A 19,733-nucleotide genomic window follows, 5' to 3' on the forward strand; every position below is an offset into this window, starting at 1 on the left:
GATATGGCATTTTGGAAAAGACAGAAATCTCCTGAATTCTCTCATTAGTTCCTGTTGGGAGGTAGAAGTGACAAACCAAATCAAGGCAGGAAATGCATAAGTCTCCCAAAATAGAAAACACATTTCCCTGATCACCAACTCTACCCTCTCCAGTGCCACACTGTTTTCCAGTAGGAGTTGATAAGAACATTAGAAATAGACTCAACTATGGGAATTTGGTACCGTCTCCCACTCCATACCCTCTGCCCCAACAGGACTGAAACTAGGTAGAGGCTTTCCCTATTAGGAATTTAACATGCCTGAGGAGGGATACTTTTTATTCTACATATTTTAATATAAATATATGTAACAGGCCTCATAAAAATATCTTCTATAAGGTTTCACATTGATCTAGTCTAGTTCAGAAAGAGGTATTGCTTATTTAAGATTAGAATTTAAAACTTAGGTTCCAAGCAAAAAATAAGATTTTGGATTTGAGTGATAAATTGGGTTCCACAAAGTGCAGTTTATTGAATGAACAATGCAGAGAAATCTGATAGACTGTCTATTAAAAAAAAACCCAAAGGTTCATTATGAACCACACATAATTGGTAATTAAGAGGCCTAAATTCGTTTCCTACATGTTCTACTTTCCCTCTTTTACTTTTCAAGCCTTATCCCTTCCCAAACCTCACCCCCTTGATGGAGAGGGTTTCAGGAGGGACAGTCTGACTCTGCAGGTATAGTTATCCTTTGACTCATATTTAACAATCAAATGAGAAAAGCTATAGAAGAAAAAGCTCTAATTGTAACCTCTGACTTTAGCCAGATCAAGTCATTTGTTTAACTTAATCATTACTAGGCACTTTCCATACAGCAAAAACAGACAGAACATTAAGGTATTTCATTTATTCTTCTGGCCTTGAAAAAATGACCTCAGAGCACAAAGTGTGCACTAACATGAGGGGTTTATACACAAAGACTCCATTTCCCCTGTGTTTCTCTTCTGCAGGACTTCACAGAGCCTCTCATTGGCTGACGGACATTGCAAACTTCCAAGAGGAAATTTTATCAAACCTTATATTTGACCTCAGAACCAATAATTTTTTTTCTAATACTGTCTTAGGACTAGCAACACAATTTGAATTCTAGGCAACATAAGTTGAACATTTTAACAAGTTTTTATATTTTTGGCAAATATATAATCAGGATTTAAATGCAGCAGCAATGACGGAAACCAACAGCAACAGGTTTTAAGAGTGAACACGGACTGTCCAGAAGCCAACTCAGAGGTGCCAGAGAGCAGCCCCAGGCCCGAGAATATTCAACGTGCGTCAGCTCTCATGTCTTACAGATGGAACGGAGAGTGTCAGGTTATGCACTAAACAAGTGAAACGAATGTCGGGGAAGAGGGTTCCACTTAAATGGAATTTACCACAGTGACTAGAGTGAACTCGCTAAAGGATCACGTACCAACCCCTCCCTAGAATAACTCTGCTCATAACACAGTTGTGTTCATGTCACAGTTCTGATAACTAAACTCTCCTGAAGTGATCAGCTGAATCTAAACGCAATGTTAGATATTTTAGATTAAAATCAAGAGTTTTCAGGTCTATCTGCATTTTTATTATGTTCCACATAAAGCAACTTTTTGATTACGTGAGACACTACTGGCCTTTATCATGGTGTTCTAATACCCTATTAATTACTTTACCAACGAACCAAACTGTAGTTCAAATGGATAGCATGACCAACTACCCTGAAGAGAGGAAAAATGAACTAACCCAAGCAATTTTTGAACAAACAAAAAATGAACTATATGCAGTAGTTAGGGTTAAAGTCTATTATGTCTGCAACTTACTCTTAAATGGTTCAGGGAAAACAATTATACTCTATACACACAGACACACAGACACACAGACACACACACACACACACGTCCATACAGGAAATAGGTAGGGAGAGAAAGGATAAAGCAAAGGTGGTAAAATGTTAACATCCGGAAAATCTGGGCGAAGGCTATCAGGCTACCTGGGAATTCTTTGTACTATTCTTACAACCTTTCTGTAACTCAAAATTATATCCAAATAAAAGCAAAGAACTATATAGAAATATACGGCCTTTTGCTTATGTGTAGGGACGTGTGTGTGCATTCTAAATGACTCCTGTTGCCGTGAGGGGCTGTAAAGAGATGACACACAAAAATATATCGAGGGGGGTAGCCTTCATCTCACCCTCCAAGCCTGTATGCATACTAACATCACAGAGCCAGGTTTCTGCAAGTGTTAGAACAGAGTCACAGTGTGTGGGGGCCCACACCTATACAGACAACTGAACCCAAGTTCAACACAAGTGCAAAAGTAATTCCGTGGAAAAGGATCGAACGATAGTCATTTCAAAAAATAGTGCTAGAAAAATGAAATATTCATATGCAAAAACATTGACTTTAATTCACACCAGATCAGAGACCTAAATATAAATCCCCAAATCATAAAACTTCTAGGAGAAAACACAGGAGAAAATCTTTATGACCCTGGTGTAGGCAAAGGTTTCATAAATAGGACAGCAAAAGTACGGTCAAAAGATAAAAAATTTGGAAAATTGGATTTCATTAAAAAATAAAGCCTTCTTGGGGGAGGGATAAATTAGGAATTTGGGATTAACACATACACACTACTATATATAAAACAGATAACCAACAAGGACCTACTGTATGGAGCAGGAAACTATACTCAACATTTTGTAACAATCTATAAGGGAAAAGACTCAAAAAGAATAGATATATATGTATGTATGTGTGTAACTGAATCACTCTGCTGTACACCTGAAACTAACACAACACTGTAAATCAACTATACTCAATTTAAAAAAAAGGAAATCAACTCAGAAAAAACCAAACCTGCTCTTTGAGAGATACTGTATGACAAGAAGAAAATATTTACAAATCATGTACCTGGTAAAAGGCTGCTGTACAAAATGTCCAAAGAACTCTCAAACTCAATAAGAAGAAGACAATCTAATTTAGTAAATGGACAAATGATCTGGACACTTCACCAAAGAGGATATATTGAAAGCAAATTAGCACACAGAAAGATACTCATCCTCATGTCATTAGAGAAATTAAAATTAAAGCCACAACGAGATGCCACTACATATCCACTAAAATGACTAAAAGTAAAAAAGAGTGACCTGACCTTGCTTGTAAGAATGAGGAGGAACAGCTGGTGGGACTGTACTCTGGAACCAGTTCGGAAAATAGTTCAGCAGTTTCTTAGAAAGTTAAATATACACTTACCATATGATCCAATCATTTCATTCCTAAGTACTGACCCAAGAGAATTGAAAGCATAGATTCATACTAAAACTCATACACAAATACTCACAGTAGCTTTACTGGTAATTATGCCAAACTGGAAACAACCCAAATGCCCAAGAAAAGGGAGAGAATCGCAAAGTGTAGTATATCCACACAATGGAATATTACTCAGCCATAAAAAGGTGTGAATTATGGGTATATGCAACAACATGGATGGAACACAATATAATTACACAGTAAAAGATGCCACATAAAAAAATGTATATGCTTAATGATCCATTTATATATAATTCCAGAATGCAAAATAATCTATGGTAGCAGAAAGCAGACATGGTTGCCTGTGGCTGAGAGGCCGTAAGAGGAAGAAGAGAGGAATCACAAAAGATCAGGAAAAACAATCAGGGGTGATAACTACATTCATTATTGATTGAGGTGATGGTTTCACAGGTGTACACATATGTCAAATTTCAAACTATACACTTTAATTATACGCAGTGTATTATATGTCAATTCTACCTCAATCAATCGATTTTTAAAAGTTCATGAGGGTGACATGTAAGCCAACACCGTTGTGTATGAATCAATGAGCCTTTGTTGATCAGAAACACAGCACAGGAAATTTCTGCAATAAGGGAAAGCCAACCAAGGAGAAGGAAACAAGCTGCAAGCATTCTCACTGAGGTACTAGTCATAAATCCTCATTAAGGCTACAGGGACACTGTGTGCTGGAAGATTGACTTCCTCCTGGATAACGATAATCATTTCCATTAACCAGTTTCCCAGAACAAGATAAATTAATTTGTTTATTGGAAAACCAAGACTGCTAGTCTCATTTGCTAACAGCAAGTATTAGAGGCTGCTACATAAACAGAACAAAAAAGGAGGTGCATCTTCCAAAGTAGAAGCCAGCAGATACACCAGTTAAATGCAAGTCAATGGCACTGATTCTACCTTAGCCAGATAAGCAAGACACGGTCCGTTCCCCTCTCAGACTCCCTTTAGGAACTGACCCCACAAGCAGGCAATGAAGACTCAACACCATGGCAACGATGCCTCCTGTGATGTGTTAACAGGAGATTCGATTTGACCTATAGGATAGCCCACCCTCGGCATTAGGAGGCAGCTTTCTACTATTTGAGGATGAGACTTACCTTAAATTGATCAACTTTCTCAAGCTTTTCCAGATCAGGTACCAATCTCACTCCATCTTCTAGAGTTTTAAGGAATTCTACTTGAAACTCTACCATTTCGGTTAAATTTCCAAAGAGCACATCAAGCTGGAAAATGCACAAGAATTTCATCAACCCCGTATTTCATTAGTGTGCAGAACCTTCATTTGCTTCTGATTTCAGAGTTTTTTCTACCCATACTTATAACTATGGCCATGTTCCCATCACCAGAAGGTGGGGCAGCTCCTTCCTCTCTGAACGCACACCAAGAGCTCCCCAGGCAATAATCTGACCTATTTATTAAAATTAAATGAATTCAAAATGCCCTCAGTATTGTGTGTGCTCCCCAGTCCTTCCCCTTCACCAAGTCAAGCTGTGGTGTGACACACAAAATTCAGACAATTGCCACCATACCTCATCTTGGGTGAGAAAAGTTTCTTTTTGAAGAGGTTTTAGGTATCTCTCCATGAGACAGTTTAAGTCCTACGGGTTGAAAGAATATCTTATTAGGACATCTAAAAGTCTATAAAGAATCTAAACAGAAAAAAAATTATGTCCCAAGTGCTAACATTTCAGTCTTTAGGTCACTGAGGCCCATTGAAGCATAAGGGAGCCAACCTTTTCTCAAAATAATTCAGACTTTGCAGGCTATACGGTCTCTGTCACAACTATTTAATTCTGCTGCTGTAGCAGGAAAGGGACATAAATAATATATAAATGAATGTGCATGGCTGTGTTCCAATAAAACTTTATTTGTAAAAACAGGTAGAGGGCCAGATCTGGCCCAAGGGCCATAACTTGCTGACCTCTGATTTAAAGACTAAAATAGATCATTAAAAACAGATCACACTATTGTAACACGGAACTGAACATAACTAAATTAGACAGAGGAGTATATGATTATACAATGATCACAGCTAGATGAATTATACAGTTATGGGAATACAGTTATAGGAATATACATTATATAGTTAGATGATTATATAGTTACAGGAATATATTATATATTATAAATTGTATAGTGGGGAAATAACTTTCTAGGCCCAAGATGGAGCCACTCCTGTCTGGGATGCTGTGTCAGCAAACCTAAATTTAGATCATTTTTTGTGTCCCTGTCAATATGCCACTTGACAAGAAGTGTAGTATATCCAGTCAGCCAGTTTCCGAGCGTCAAGCCAACTCTGGGCCTTCTCACTCCAACCAAGGTTGACTACATGGCCCCAGCCAATCAGGTATTTTCTATTTGTCCCTTCCTTGTTCTTTATTCTTCACCCCATAAAAGCTTCTTGCCTTCTGCTTCCTTTTGCAGTTCTACAAAAGGAGACTGTCTACTTCATGAATAAAGTTTTAAATAAAGTTTGTGTTACTTTTAAATTGTCTTCTTTAATCATTTTTATAACGTGTTATAAATTATATAGGAACACCTGATTTAGTTCCAGGAATATAACTAAATGTCAGAACAAATGATAACACAAAACAGACCTGATATCCTTCTGCCTAGACTCAAAAGTAGATTGTGAAGATACTACTACTTAAATTTGTCAAAAACAAACTGAATTTTAGTATGAGCTCAACAACATATTTAGAAAAGTCAGAAGGTTCACTTAATATTCACCATCATCTCCTTTCTTAGGCAACTGATCAGTTATTTATATCAACAAATTGCTATAAGAATAGATGTGCTTCCCTAAAACACAAAAGGAGATTGTAACATTCAGAATCAAGGCCAAGTTCCATAGGAGAGGCCAAAATACTCTTCACGACCATGATCTAGCTTTGCTGTTAGGCAACATCAGTATAAATACAGCATGCATCCTTCACAGCATGTGTCCTTCACAGCATGCGTCCTTCAGAAGGATGGGAGGAAGGATGCAGGAGGGAGGGCGGAAAAGACGTACTTTCACATAGGTTCGCTCTGTCTCCAGCAGCTCACAGATGACCTTGCGCAGCTTATCGGCGTCCGTGAGCTGTCTCATGGTGGCCAGCTGAGGCCCGGTGGAGTCCTGGGGGGACGGACTCGGGTCAGAGGGGTTCATCTCATGCAGACTGCGGCAAAACGCGGCCACCTGTTCCGTGCTCTTCAGAGCACAGTTGGAAAGGTAAGACAGATGAAGTTATCCCTCACTAGAGAGACTTGTCTGACATCTGTCCTTCCTAAAGATGTGCCTCCTGGTTAATGAACTGCCACACATGAATCACATCTCTAGTTTCCCCAAATGGCTCCACACATCTGAGCTCACTGAATGCCCAAAACAACCATAATAACAACTGCTGATGTATACCGAGTGATCACTACATGGCAGACACTGGATTGATGCATTTAATCCTCCCATATGGTAAGTAAGGGCTATCATCATTCCTGTTTAACAGTTGAGACTGTGGAGGCCCAGAGAGGTAAAGAAACTCATTAAAGATTGCACAGCACGATTTGAACCAGGCAGCATGGCTCAAAGCCTGTGCTCTTAACCACTTTGCAAGGAAGCTCACCAACGAGGAGAGGAAGATATAGACCAGTGCATTTCACCCAAAATACAAGACTAATTCATTATCAGACTCTCAGTTCAGTGCACTATACATATTTACTTTGCAAAGCTGGAAGATGATTTTCTGAGTCTTCCTGTCTCTATTAAAAATTGACATGGAGGCAACTTTCTACAGAAACTTTCTATAAAAGTTTATATATAAGTTTCTATCTCTCCAGCTTCTCCAAGGCATAAAGATTCCACCACTACCACCACTACCACCCACCACCTCCCCGCTCTTCCAGCTAAAACAAAGGGGCATTGGGCCCTAAACAAGACCTCAATAGGAGAGCTCTATCCCCACCCAGTCTCTGTCCAGGATGATTCAGGTAGAAGTCTGGGATTCTAGAATTCTAAAACTCCAACTTTTCAAGCTTTGAAAAATAGTTCTTCAAAGCAAGGGCTGAAGATGGACCACTGCAAACCCTGTGGAATCAGTAGTTCCCCACCTTGCCTGCATGTAGGAATCACCTGGGGAGTTTTTAAACCTCCCAATGTCCAGTGCACCATGGAGATCAATTTAATCAGAATCTCTAGGATGGGATGTGCAAGTGTTAGTATTTTTTTTTAAAGCTCCCTATGGTATTACTCCAAGCGCAAAATCTACTTTATTAATATTTGTTCAAATGCACCACTGTACAAATGTTTGATGCGTATCTCCTTGAAAGTAGTGGCTGCTACTTGGATTTCTCTTCCCTGCTTCTACTGTCCAATTCACCCCTAGGCACAAAGTATTTCCAATACAGACCTGTGCAAATAAAGAATTATTGCTAATTCTTCTATCACCCACCTACTCAATCCTGAAAGTGATCATCCTGAGAAGAACACCCTTCCAAAAACAATTGTAGGTGCATAGAGTTAAATGTCAAGGCTGGTATTTTGTGGAGAGCAAGAAGCCAAACCAAGTGCATCCCATGGGGGCAATTCTTAGACACAGAGGAAGGCAGCTAACTTGCCTTCTCCTCATTAGCATATTGCCTTTCCCTCATTAGCATAGCCCAAAGGGAAGGGAGCCCAGAATAAAGACAGGACAAGGACATGGGAAATCAGAACCTAACAAAGATGCATTAGCAGCAATGTCATGACAGGGAAGAGCAGAGCCAGGACCCAAATCCACATAAATATTGATTCAATTTTCTTATGGTTACACAGCTTATTTATTGCTAACACAAATCGTGGTCTCATATGCCAGGATGTATTAGTTACCTGCCAGTGGCACTGTTAAATGTTCCCTATGGAATCAGTGTTTCAGACACTGAATATCGCCACAAAGAATTCTCCCTTTGGTGACTGATGAAAAACTCATCAAAATGGGCTGAACTGTATGGTATGTGAATTATATCCCAACAAGGCTGTTAAAAAGAAACACCACTTGTTTTTAATCAAAGCTTGTTTCAGTAGAAATAAACAGTTTTATTTAGTTATGTTAGGGTTTTACAAACTCAAAGTCATCATTAAATATAAACAGTTAAATATGGTGTTGTCTTAATTAAAAAGGAATAAGTGGGTCCATTTTAACAAAAATGTCCACACACCTTTTTGATGATCCTCTGCTAACTGTAATAGGTAACTGCCTTATAATATACACATTACGGAAGAGGGGGTTGTGCCTCACCAAAAGGAAAATCCCATGGAAAGACAGTGATAACAGCTGACAGCTTAAGTACCCTGCCCTCCAGCTAATCCCAAACTCTTCTTTGTCACTTTGATTTCTCACTTGCCAACACAACACACGTATAACTGGCACCTTTGCTTACACAATGCTTTTCTAAATGTCCCAACAATAGCTACAGCTGCCTGTCAATTACATGCAAATTAACAGCATAGCTATTACTCTTGAGACATAAACCCATCACCTGTTCCCATCAGAGATATGCTAGACCTTCCTGCAGTTTTACCATTTAGACAAGCTGCCATGTGAAATCCCATGTCTTCACAGATTATATCAAGGATGTCCCACACTTTAAGAAAAGGCAAGTCATAACACTGGGACTCTGATACATATCAAAAGCAGGACACTTCCCTTTGTGCTCCCAATTCACACCAGGCTGACCTGTTGCCATTCTCAGCAATATCTGGCTCCAACAATGAAAAGCATGACATGGCGTTTCTGGGTTTTTGTTTCCTCCATTTCACCATAAATACTCTGAAGTTTCCATTTTTAAGAGTGGAGTAGGGTTCCTAACTTTGCCTGTGTCAAGTCCACCACCTCTAAGGTTTGGTATTCTGAGTTTTAAGCAAGCCCATGGGGAAAGCTCAGGTTAGTGGGATGTGGGCCAGGGCTTTAGTGCCCTACACCTAGCCATCTCCTACCCAACCTCTTCTCAAACAGCTGGGTTCCCCACCTTCCCCCTGGCACATCCCTCCTGAGCCAACTCCTGGATTATATTAGGAAATACCTTTAGCATCCCAGGGGATACCTAAAAATTTCCTTGAGTCCTCTTCTGAGAGTTCAGAGCCTTAAGCATCCCTTCCTTATAAGACACATTCTTCCTTAAGCTAAGAGAGATTTATGGGGGGGGGGGGGGTGAGGGAGGTGTCTCCAAAGTTGGTGAGGGGGCAAAGCAGTTTCTCCACTGGCAACCCTGTTCTCTGATTCAAGGTATAAACTCTCAGGTTTACCACAAGGAACTGAGTCAATATGGACATAATCTTTTTACTGTCAATTCCATGTTATCCAAATAAATAATAAATTTAATAAAATAAACTTAAATAAAAAGACAGAATAACAAGTTATATTGTATATATTGTCAAGAGGTGTTATTTGTAAGGCTCTTAATGAAATTTTTGCTTGGAAACAACTTCAAAAAAGTCATCAAGTTCGAGAATTTTGTTTTACTAAAATATTACTCTCCCAAAAATCCTTAGGCGGAAGTATGAAGTACAGGAGGTCATCTTTAAAATACCTCTAACCTAGAGATTTTACATGCTGTAGCCCAGTTTTTATGTCCTCCTGTCCCCATCCTGTGGCCAAACTTCTTTGCACCAAAATCTATTTGGACCAGGGGGTGGGATGAATTGGGAGATTGGGATTGACATATATACACTATTGAACTAATGAAAACCCACTGTATAGCTCAAGGAACTCTACTCAGTGCTCTGTGGTGACCTAAATGGGAAGGAAATCCAAAAAAAGAGGGGATATGTGTATACGCAAAGCTGATTCACTTTGCTGTACAGTAGAAACTAACACAACCCTGTAAAGCAACTATGCTCCAATAAAAATTAATTTAAAAAAAAACCTATTAGGACCATCTCCACGTAGCTTAGCCAGGACACAGGATGTAGAAGGAGTTGACTGCAGTGCTTTTCCCGCTCCATCACTCAGTGATATGTGCATCCTGGTCATTTACACATCAAGCACTATAGCCCAGAAATAGAGCTGCCATAAGAGGTCCTCAACATACTCCTAAAAGCCACGTTTCTTGGAATTGGTACAAGTAGCGAAGGATTGCTGGAAAGGCGAAGACAGACACAGTGTCTCTGAGTCCAAACCTCTCCCCGCTTGAGGAGTGCCATCAGTCACCCTGGAAACGAAAAGAACTTCTGGGCCTTTCAGAGCTGCCAGTTTAAAACTGTTAAAGGGTGGCAGAGCTGTTCCACTGTCAGGATGAAGAATTACCCACCCAACGTACAGAGATGAACGGGACAATTGCAGGAGGAAATGGGCTACTTTACTGAGGTCTGCATGAAGTGCAGTGTTTATAATACCGCTTTCTTCCTGTGGAAGATGAAAAGAAAGTACAAAAAGAGGGGGGTAGGCTTTTAAGTACACACTATCAACTCAAGCTACCCAGCTGTTAAAGCTCTTCCTGTTATGCAACCTCGAAAGGCAATTTCTAGCTCTGGATGAGTTCAGAGTTCTAAAACTGTCCTTTGAATCTGACCGATTTAACACTTCCCACAGATTTAAAAGGGGCCAGAGTGGCCTAAAATCTTATAGCCTTTATTTAAGCTTTTTTGGGAAACAAACACCAAAGTAATATATCCTGTAATTTCAGAGATCATCATATACAATGATAATCCCTATAGTTCTCTGTCATGTTTTCCATCTTCTTTTGAACAAACACTGAAGAAGAAACATTCAAGAAGGATAAAGGCTTATTTGAGTAAATCGGTGTACTCACTGTTCAAGTTCAATTTCATTAAAAGACACACAATCTAATAGTCCACAGACTCTGATATTAATGTTAAACTATTAAAAGGCTTAATTTGCTTTTAAGTTATTCCTCCCCATTAACCCACTAAAATTTTTTTCTTATTAAAGAGGCAACAATTACCATAGGAACTGGCATATATAATATAGGTCAGTTGACATTAAATCGTGAACACATCCCCTGAGCCAACACTTGGAAATCCATCTCCTTCTCAAGTATGCAGAAATAAAGTCAAAAGCACTTAGAACTTTAGAGGCAAGTTGAACATCCTTCTTCCAGAAGTGCCTGAACACTTAGGTTACCTGATGGGAGGGCGGAGGAGGAGACTTACCACACATAGAACGCAAATGTTCAAAATCTCAACACCCAAAAGAAAGAGGGAAAAATTCAAATGACACTTAATTTTGAAAATAACAATAACAATCCACCTTTCTGTCATTTAGAAATGAAAAACCAGATACATGTAAAGATTCTTGGCAAACTCGACTTCACACCAACTACTGATGCCCCACCCCCATGCTAAAAAATATAGTCTCTTATCAACAAGGGGATCTAAAGGGCAGAGGGATGCAATATGGGGACATGGGACAAGCATATCGCCATCATCTGAAAGGAGAAACAAATCAGCTAGAAAGTCGTAACAAAAACAAAGGCTCACCAGATGAAGCGTCCGATACACAGAATCACCAGACTTGCCATTGTTTTCAATCCTGGGCTTGCGCTTTATTTTCCACAATGCAGACATCATCAGGAATGTATTCTCATGATAATTCTACCTTCTGACACGTTCCACACAGAAACAGAAGTTTCTTAAAATACTCGGAGAGCACCGAATGCCTTCTGGCTCCTGAGAGAGCATCCTCCCATTTAGACAGCCCATGCCAGCTCTGCCATGAAGAACTACGGCTGCATCTCTAGACAGAGAGGACCGCGACAGTGCGACCCCAACAGCAGCTCCCACTGCCCACCGGTGCCCTCTTGGAGGGTGTCAAAGGCTAACCGGTGTACAAGAATTTATGCTTTGATTTCATCTGGCTAAACAGCAGAAGTTCCAGAAAGGGAGAGCCAAGAGGCAAGAAAACAATGCAAAAAAAAAAAAAAAGCCTCCGCGGGATGTGAGCGTCTCTACTCTGCGGACTGAGATCAGCTGATTGGCCAGCATCCTGCACTGCACAGGAATATTAAACCTGCCTGGCTCAAACAACTTTGAAGACAGACACCCCTCACAGAGTCGGGACCAGGCACTAAAAAACAGATCTTTTTAACAGTTTATATTTTCACATTCCCCCCTCGCCCCCCAGCCCCAAATGCTTTGTTACAAAAGCAAACATTTGCAAGACAATAACAATTTGGATTAAAAAGACAAAAGAAGCTTTCCAATTGGAAATGCTCTGAAAATGATTCTCATATATCGGCTAAGTGGAAAACAAAATCACAGCTGCCAGGGGTCTGGAATGCATGACAAGGACTGCCCAAGCTAATTAGCATTCATTTCCAGAGACAAGAGTTTTTGATTAGAAGCAGGGAAACAAGTGGGGGGCGGGGTGGTGAGGAGGTCCTTTGAGGTTGTCACCCACAGTCCCAAGAGGAAGGAGGTAGCTTACAATGAGAAAGGACGCCAGACTGCCCCTGTGGTGTGAAAGTCCCACCCCCTACCCCGCGGATGTGACATTTCCCGGTTACCACCACTCAACAACAAAACTTGCAATTGTCTACTTACTCAACCCCAAAAGACCACGTGTAGCAAAAACTGCGATCTAAAAAAATCTGTTAAAGCATAAAACTCCAACATGCATTCTCCTTATCCTGCCCACTGTTGCATAAAACAGTTCATTTAGGAAGAGCAGCAAAAATATTAAACAAACAAGGTCAATAGCTCTCATGTATTCAGCCAGAATAAAAAAAATGATTGTTTCATTTCATTTATTCATTTGTTTATTTATTTATTTTTACATTCTTCACCCAGCCTGGTGCATTCAATTTAAAGCTAAATCAACTTTCCACTTTCAGGCAGTTTGCAACTTAAATATAAATGTTTGGTTTATTCTCAAGAAAAATGACACACTGATACAGGAGCCGCATCAAAAACATTTATCCTTAATCAAGAAACTTAAGACATACACTTGCTCTTACTTTAATCATGAAAAAAGACACTCACAAAACTTAAGCATTAGAAAAATATATAAGTGGCTCATGAGTATACAGTTGACTCTTGAGCAACTTGGGGGTTAGAGGTGCCGAATATCCTCACAGTCAAAAATCCACGTGTAACATACCCTCTACCCCCATATGCGTAGTAGTTCTTCAGTATCCACGTAGTTCCTCTGAATCCACGGTTCTGCATCCGTAAATTCGACCCACCACAGATCCGTGTACTATTTACTACTGAAAAAAAAATCCACCTATAGGCAGACCCTCACAATGTAACTCCGTGTTGTGCAAAGTTCAACTGTATATCTAAACAATTTAGAAACAATGTCTCTAAATTGGCTTATACCATCACTAATTAATTACTTCATTCCTTTTTTGAAATCTGGTATTTAATACCAGACCTTAACAATCTGGCTAGAAGGTCATTTTAGGAAAGCAGTTAACAACACAGAGCCTTGTTTTCCCATCAAAGTGATGGGTGACCTTCAGCAAGTTGCCTAACCTCTCTGTTCCAGTATCGTCATCTATGAAATAGGAGGAATAACAGTATCTATCTCTCAGGGGTACTGTGAGAATAAGATGGGTTAATAATGAACAGCACCCAATGTATACAAGACACTACCCAAGTATTAGCTCTCATTCATTACTAATAACAAAATAAAGAAGATAAAATCTCAATCAAACCAACACCAAGAATATTTTCAGGTACAGACTCACACAGTGCTCCTTACAACCAACCTAGAAAAAAAGGACTGTGAACCTACGGTGTCAATGAGTCTACTGTATGATCTCCAAAAATACTCAGATCATCACCCAAACTTCCTGTCAACAATTTTGAATTCTCTTTTATGAGAGCCCACCGTGCATTTCTACAGTGAAATCCAGGTGTGGCATTGCTGGCTCCTCTATTTGACCTTGGCTGTTCCAGGCACGTTTCAGGGTCTTGTTCTCAGGAGAAAGAGTCATGAAATCAGAGAGGCACCTGGGATCAGTCCACAAAACACTTGGGGCCTCTTCCTTCCTCTCTGTTGTCAGAACCTAGTATTACAGAGGACCCTGTTTGGGACTTCATGACTCACTATATTTAAAATGGAAACAATGTCTCAAAATCCACAAAGGGAGGGGAACTCTGGGCTATTATAGTGAGGTAAAAATGATCCAAGTTATGAAGTATTCAGAAATAAATGTCTTAGATACAAGAAAAATAACTATTCCCAAATCAAATTAGAAACTGGGAATTAACATCTTTAGTTTAATAAACAGAACAATTTAATAAATAGCCTTCAAAATATCTTACCTCACATGGAAATATCTGTTTCTTTTGTGGGCTACTCACCCTCCCCCACACCTCCCCGAAAAAGTAGGTAAAAGGTCACAAAAATAAAAAGTAACTTTAAACAAGCTTTTATTTGTTTTTTTGGCTTTAAATGAAACATTTTTTCATTCACCGCCTTTTTAATTAATAACCAACAATGTAAAGACTTCCAGCCTATAAATATTAAATTTATAAGCATTCAAATTACTTTTAAATAATAAATTTTATACTGTGCTCAACAAGACACAGAATGGTGATCCTGTGATGACAAAAGAGAAACATATGGCAAGAAGAGATGCTGAATACAGTGAAACACGCGCACTCAAGAAAGCCCTACAAAGATAGACAGACAGACAGACAGACAGACAGACACAAAAAGAGACAGGAAAGTATATACAAAGAAATGCAGGTTTCTGAAATAAATCATTCACATTTGAAAAGTATCTTTCCATTATCAATATCACTTATATGTTCTGACCCATCCAAGCATCCAATCACTGGACAAAGGCAAGAATCACCCTGATACTGTAGATGAGAAAACAAAGGTATAATTTAAAGTTATATGATTTGCTCAGGTTAAGTGACTGGTAAATGTCAACCAAAAAGAATAGGAGATAGGCAGAGGGACCAACATAAAGATGTAGACAACATTCTGAAAAAAAAAAAAAAAAAAAAGATGAATAAATACAGACATAATCACATACCATTGGAGATGCGGTCTTTCAGATATAGGTAACAAACTTTTTAAATTGTTATATTTTGGAGACTATGATGAGAAGAGGTTATTGACACATGGAACTCTTTAGGAAGTGTAATAAAAGCATGATGAATTATGGAAAACAAATTCAGTTGCACCAAAGAGTCAGGATAAGAACTTTGTCACAGTGTTCAACCAGCTGAGGAACACTGCATTTGGATTAACAAAAAGATTGCTTCTTTCCCTTAAATGTAAAAGATGCTCACCTTTCACAAGAGCTAAACAGAGATAATGCAAAAGGAATTCTTTACAGAAACCACGAGTAGCGAAAAAGTATAAATGACACAATTGTACACATTTTGGATGCTGTTTCATCATACACAAATGGAGGCATAAGAAGGAAACGGGATGGTATTAGACATGAATTCATTAAGCGTGAACTCTGCCCTATATTCTCACATATGGGTTTGTTCTCAAAGCTCTAATTTGGATTTCATATCCTATTTAGTGACAGCTCAGAAGTAATAACACTTTGGTCCCATGGAGAGGCCTTCTAACCACATACAGCTGCAGAGGTGACGTGTCAGCTGTGATTCTTTGGTGGTTCAACATGGGATGTGAAAATGGAAATCTCTCACCTTGCTGCTGTGGTCAGTCTCATCTGAGGATTCCAAGTCTGGCCCTTCGGTCTCCTCCGGAGCAGTCTCAGCGCTACTGCCCTGCTCACTGCAGAGGCTGTGCCCTGCAAGATGAAGTCAGAAGAACACATGGGTCAGCACATATAGTCATTGCTATAAACCATGCCAGGGCAAGGGAATATGGGGTCAAGCTCATGACACGCACATACACTGTTAGACCCTCCAAGTATTTTGCTCCATGATCTTGGTTCAATAAATGTTAGTTTTGGTGTTTTTATTGTTACCGCTATTATTATTACTTTATAATATAGTATATCTTTATCATTTATAACATATATTTTATAACATGATAATCGCTATGGACTGAATGTTTAGATCCCTCTCCACCTGCCAAATTCAGAAGTTGAAGCTCTAATCCCTAATGGGACTGCATTTGGAGATGAGGCCTTTGGGAGATAAGGAGGTTTAGATGAGGTCTTGAGGGTGGGCTTTCACGATGGAATTAGTGTCATGTTATAAGAGGAGGAAGAGAAACCAGAGCTCCCCTCCCCGCCATGTAAGGACACAGAAAATGCAGCTGTCTGCAAGCCACGAAGAGAACCCTCAGCAGGAACCCTGATCTTGAACTTCCCAGCCTCCAAAACTGTGAGAAATAAATATCTGCTGTTTAAGCCACTCAGTCACTGGTATTCTGTCACAGCAGCCTCAGCTGAATAAGACAATAATTTATAGTATAGAAAATAAAATTTAAATAAAATTAGTTGATTTGATTGAGTTATAATCACCAAATTACCTGCTAGCTCAATTACAGCATTGCTAAAATAACTGAATAAACCATTCCAAGAAGAACATTAAATTCATATAGATTACCTGGCAAGCTTCAAACATCTTATAATATCCACTCTTCCCACCATACTCTATGTAAAAGTGCAGGCAACTTTCTTTCTTATTTTATTACCAAGTCCCTACTACAGTGGTTGGCTACAGTGGCCTCCTACACTGGGGAAAGGAACATCAAGATCACTTTCCTCTGCTGGGGCTTCTCAAATTTAAAGAGCATCTGAACTGCCTGGGGGTTCATGTTATGCAGATTCAGATTCAATAGGTATGGGGTTGGACCTATGAGTCTTCATTTCCTTCAAGCTCCAAGATGGTACGCATCAACACTGCAGGTCCATGGACCACATTTAGAGTAACAAGTCTCTATGATGTTTGCAAACCTCTAGCTAGTCTGATAAGACAGTGATTTGCTGACCATTATCTTAGAACATGACAGGCACTAGGTCAGGGACTATAGCACCATCACTGTAACCAGATGAGAGAGAAGGGAAGAAAGAGAAGAAACAGGAGTAGAAGGAGCGACTTTCTGACTCCTTGGATGAAAGCATCAGTCTGCAAAGAGGCTGCCTTACTCCAATGACACCGTTACAGTCACAAGTTGTTTAGCATTACTTTCTAATCAAATTCTAGGTTGGCTGAGAAACTAAGGGAAGAAGCCAATCCCTGAGCAAACCTTGCTCCAGGGTTGTGTCCTGTGGTCCCCTTCCGGTCTTCTGGAATGAAGCAACAATGAAGCAAATGCCTACCTTGTATGGTTTGTAAGTTTCCATCTGCCCCCACCCCACTCACTCTGACTCTACAATTTTCTTGCACTTCTTTCAATTACTTGCTCACTCATTGATACCGTGGAAGTTGTCAAAGAAAGAAGCTCAGCTATGTCATCAACAATATCACTCCATCACCTCCAGAGGGGGAAAAAAGTGACTGAATACTTTAAATGGGGGCAATGACCTAGATGCTGAGGCTAGAAAGAAGGGCAAGATTTGAACAGCATTAAGCTCTGAGATGGCAGGAACCACGCTCCCTCAGCACTAAGCAGAGCAGCCAGGCTGTACGACACACAAGGTCACCTTCATGCTGTAGTCTGCAAAAATGGTGACCCCCCCCCCCCCCGCAACTATACAGCCAAATGCTGTGACCTGGCATATCTCCACTGCATATCATCATGCCTGGGGTCTAGAGGATGCAAACAAAATAGTGGAAAAATGAATGAAAGGATTTTCATTGTTAACAATACCATGGGCCAGGTATCCTGAAAAGGAAGCACAAAAACCCTAATTCTACAAAACACTTTGAAATGCTAAGTAAACAGAACAAAATCCATTTTATTTATTTTAATTATTATTATTTTTTTGGCTGCTCTGCATGGCACATGGGTAGTTCCCTGACCAGGGATCGAACCCGCACCCCCTGCAGTGGAAGTGTGGCGTCTGAACCACTGAACCTCCAGGGAAGTCCCCCCAGATCCTTTTTAACCATAAAGCTGAGCTCCAAGAAATCCCTAGAGCCCAAAATGAAGAAGACAAAAGGAAGGAGGAGGGGTAGGCCAGTCCCCGTGCCATGGCAGTGCTGAGTCATCCATCTGTCTCCAAACTCCAAACCTTAGGGCAGTGTTTCCCAAAGGGAGCGGGAGCCTGCTGGTGTCAGGAGGGGACAATGTTTAGGAAGAAAACTGTACACATGGCAGGCACACAGGGTGCTAGCCTCCCTGGGCTCCTGGGCACTGAGTACCTTGAGCACTCCCCCAGCCACGGTGACAATCAAAAAGACACCCACACAGAGCCCAAGAGCAGAACCAGCCCCGCTTGGGAACCACAGCCCTAGAACCTTTGGTTTTAACTGTGAAGCCATGAGACAGAAAACAAGTGTTAGGCTGGTACAAGTTGGAGAGTTAGAATCAAATCTCCCACATTCATGTGGTTCTTCTGAAGGGCTACACTTTGACCCCAAAAAGACTAAAAAAGATTTTTTTTTTCAAAAGTACTCCCTGGCAAAAGAGAAAGAAAAGAAAAAAAAAGAAGGAAAAGGAAGCTGATTTAATTCTGCCTATATTCTGGGATAGGAGTGAGGAGGGAGCAAGAAGGGTTTCTTCTTGAAGATGAGAACCACCTGCTGGCCACATGGGTGTTTGAGATTCAAATTTACATACACATCCGGGAGACTCCAATGTCTTAGTCTGCTCAGGCTGCTGTAACTAAGACTGCAGACTGGGTCGCTTAGACAATAGACATTTATTTCGCTCAGTTCTGGAGGCTGGAAGTTAAAGATCAAGGTGCAGGCAGATTCCTTCCTTGGTGAGGCCCTTTCCCTGGTTTGCAGACGGCTGCCATATCATTGGGTACCCACGTGATCTCTCTGCGTGTGTGCAAGGAGAGAGGGGGTGAACCCTGGTCTCTCTTCTTCTTCTTACAAGGATACTAATCCAGCTCGTAACTTCATCTAAACCTTATTACCTCCCAACGGCCGCCAACTCTTAATAACCCTCACATCGTGGGTTAGGACTTCAATATAGGAATTTTAGCAGAACACAAACATTCAGTCGGTCATACTCAAGCTGAAAAATTGCCTTAAAGTTGTTCTAAATTTGTATTCTAAGGGCATCTGGCAGAAGCCAAAACAAGTCTGCTCTGGAGGGACTCATCCTTAATGGTGGTATCATACTAATGGTCAGACACAAGCTTGGTCAAACAAGAACCTATAATTCATGATTATGAAACACAAGGAGAACCAAGTCACCATGAGGGAGAAGCAGCAGCCACACAAGCAGCAGAATCAGCTTCCCAAGGAATTAATAACTCAATTATCAGATAGAGATTGTCCAAAGAGCATGCTTTAAAAAAAAAAAAAAAAAAGGAACAAAAAAAGAGAGACTTTCAAAAAAGACCAGGTAAAAAGTAGTAAATGTGACAAAGAGTGAGAACGTTTACTAATACAGAACCTCACTAAAAA

At 40.1% G+C, this 19,733-nt stretch overlaps 1 protein-coding gene across 10 annotated transcripts in view; it reads right to left on the reverse strand.

Annotated features, from left to right (window-relative positions):
* Positions 1 to 19,733, reverse strand: part of TIAM1 (TIAM Rac1 associated GEF 1) — a 395,420-nt gene that overhangs the window by 26,608 nt on the left and 349,079 nt on the right. For 9 of the 10 annotated variants that reach the window (XM_057696187.1, XM_057696186.1, XM_057696184.1 and 6 more), the window contains 4 exons: positions 15,945 to 16,048; positions 6,363 to 6,542; positions 4,879 to 4,947; positions 4,447 to 4,572 (listed from right to left, as the gene is read on the reverse strand). In XM_057696187.1, the coding sequence (XP_057552170.1) occupies positions 4,447 to 4,572; positions 4,879 to 4,947; positions 6,363 to 6,542; positions 15,945 to 16,048 (479 nt within the window). Of the gene's footprint in view, positions 1 to 4,446; positions 4,573 to 4,878; positions 4,948 to 6,362; positions 6,543 to 11,801; positions 15,906 to 15,944; positions 16,049 to 19,733 lie in introns of those variants that run through there. The other variant, XM_057696191.1, reaches the window with a different exon arrangement.

Source organism: Hippopotamus amphibius, chromosome 10, assembly GCF_030028045.1.
Source record: "Hippopotamus amphibius kiboko isolate mHipAmp2 chromosome 10, mHipAmp2.hap2, whole genome shotgun sequence".
Lineage (NCBI taxonomy): Eukaryota > Metazoa > Chordata > Mammalia > Artiodactyla > Hippopotamidae > Hippopotamus > Hippopotamus amphibius.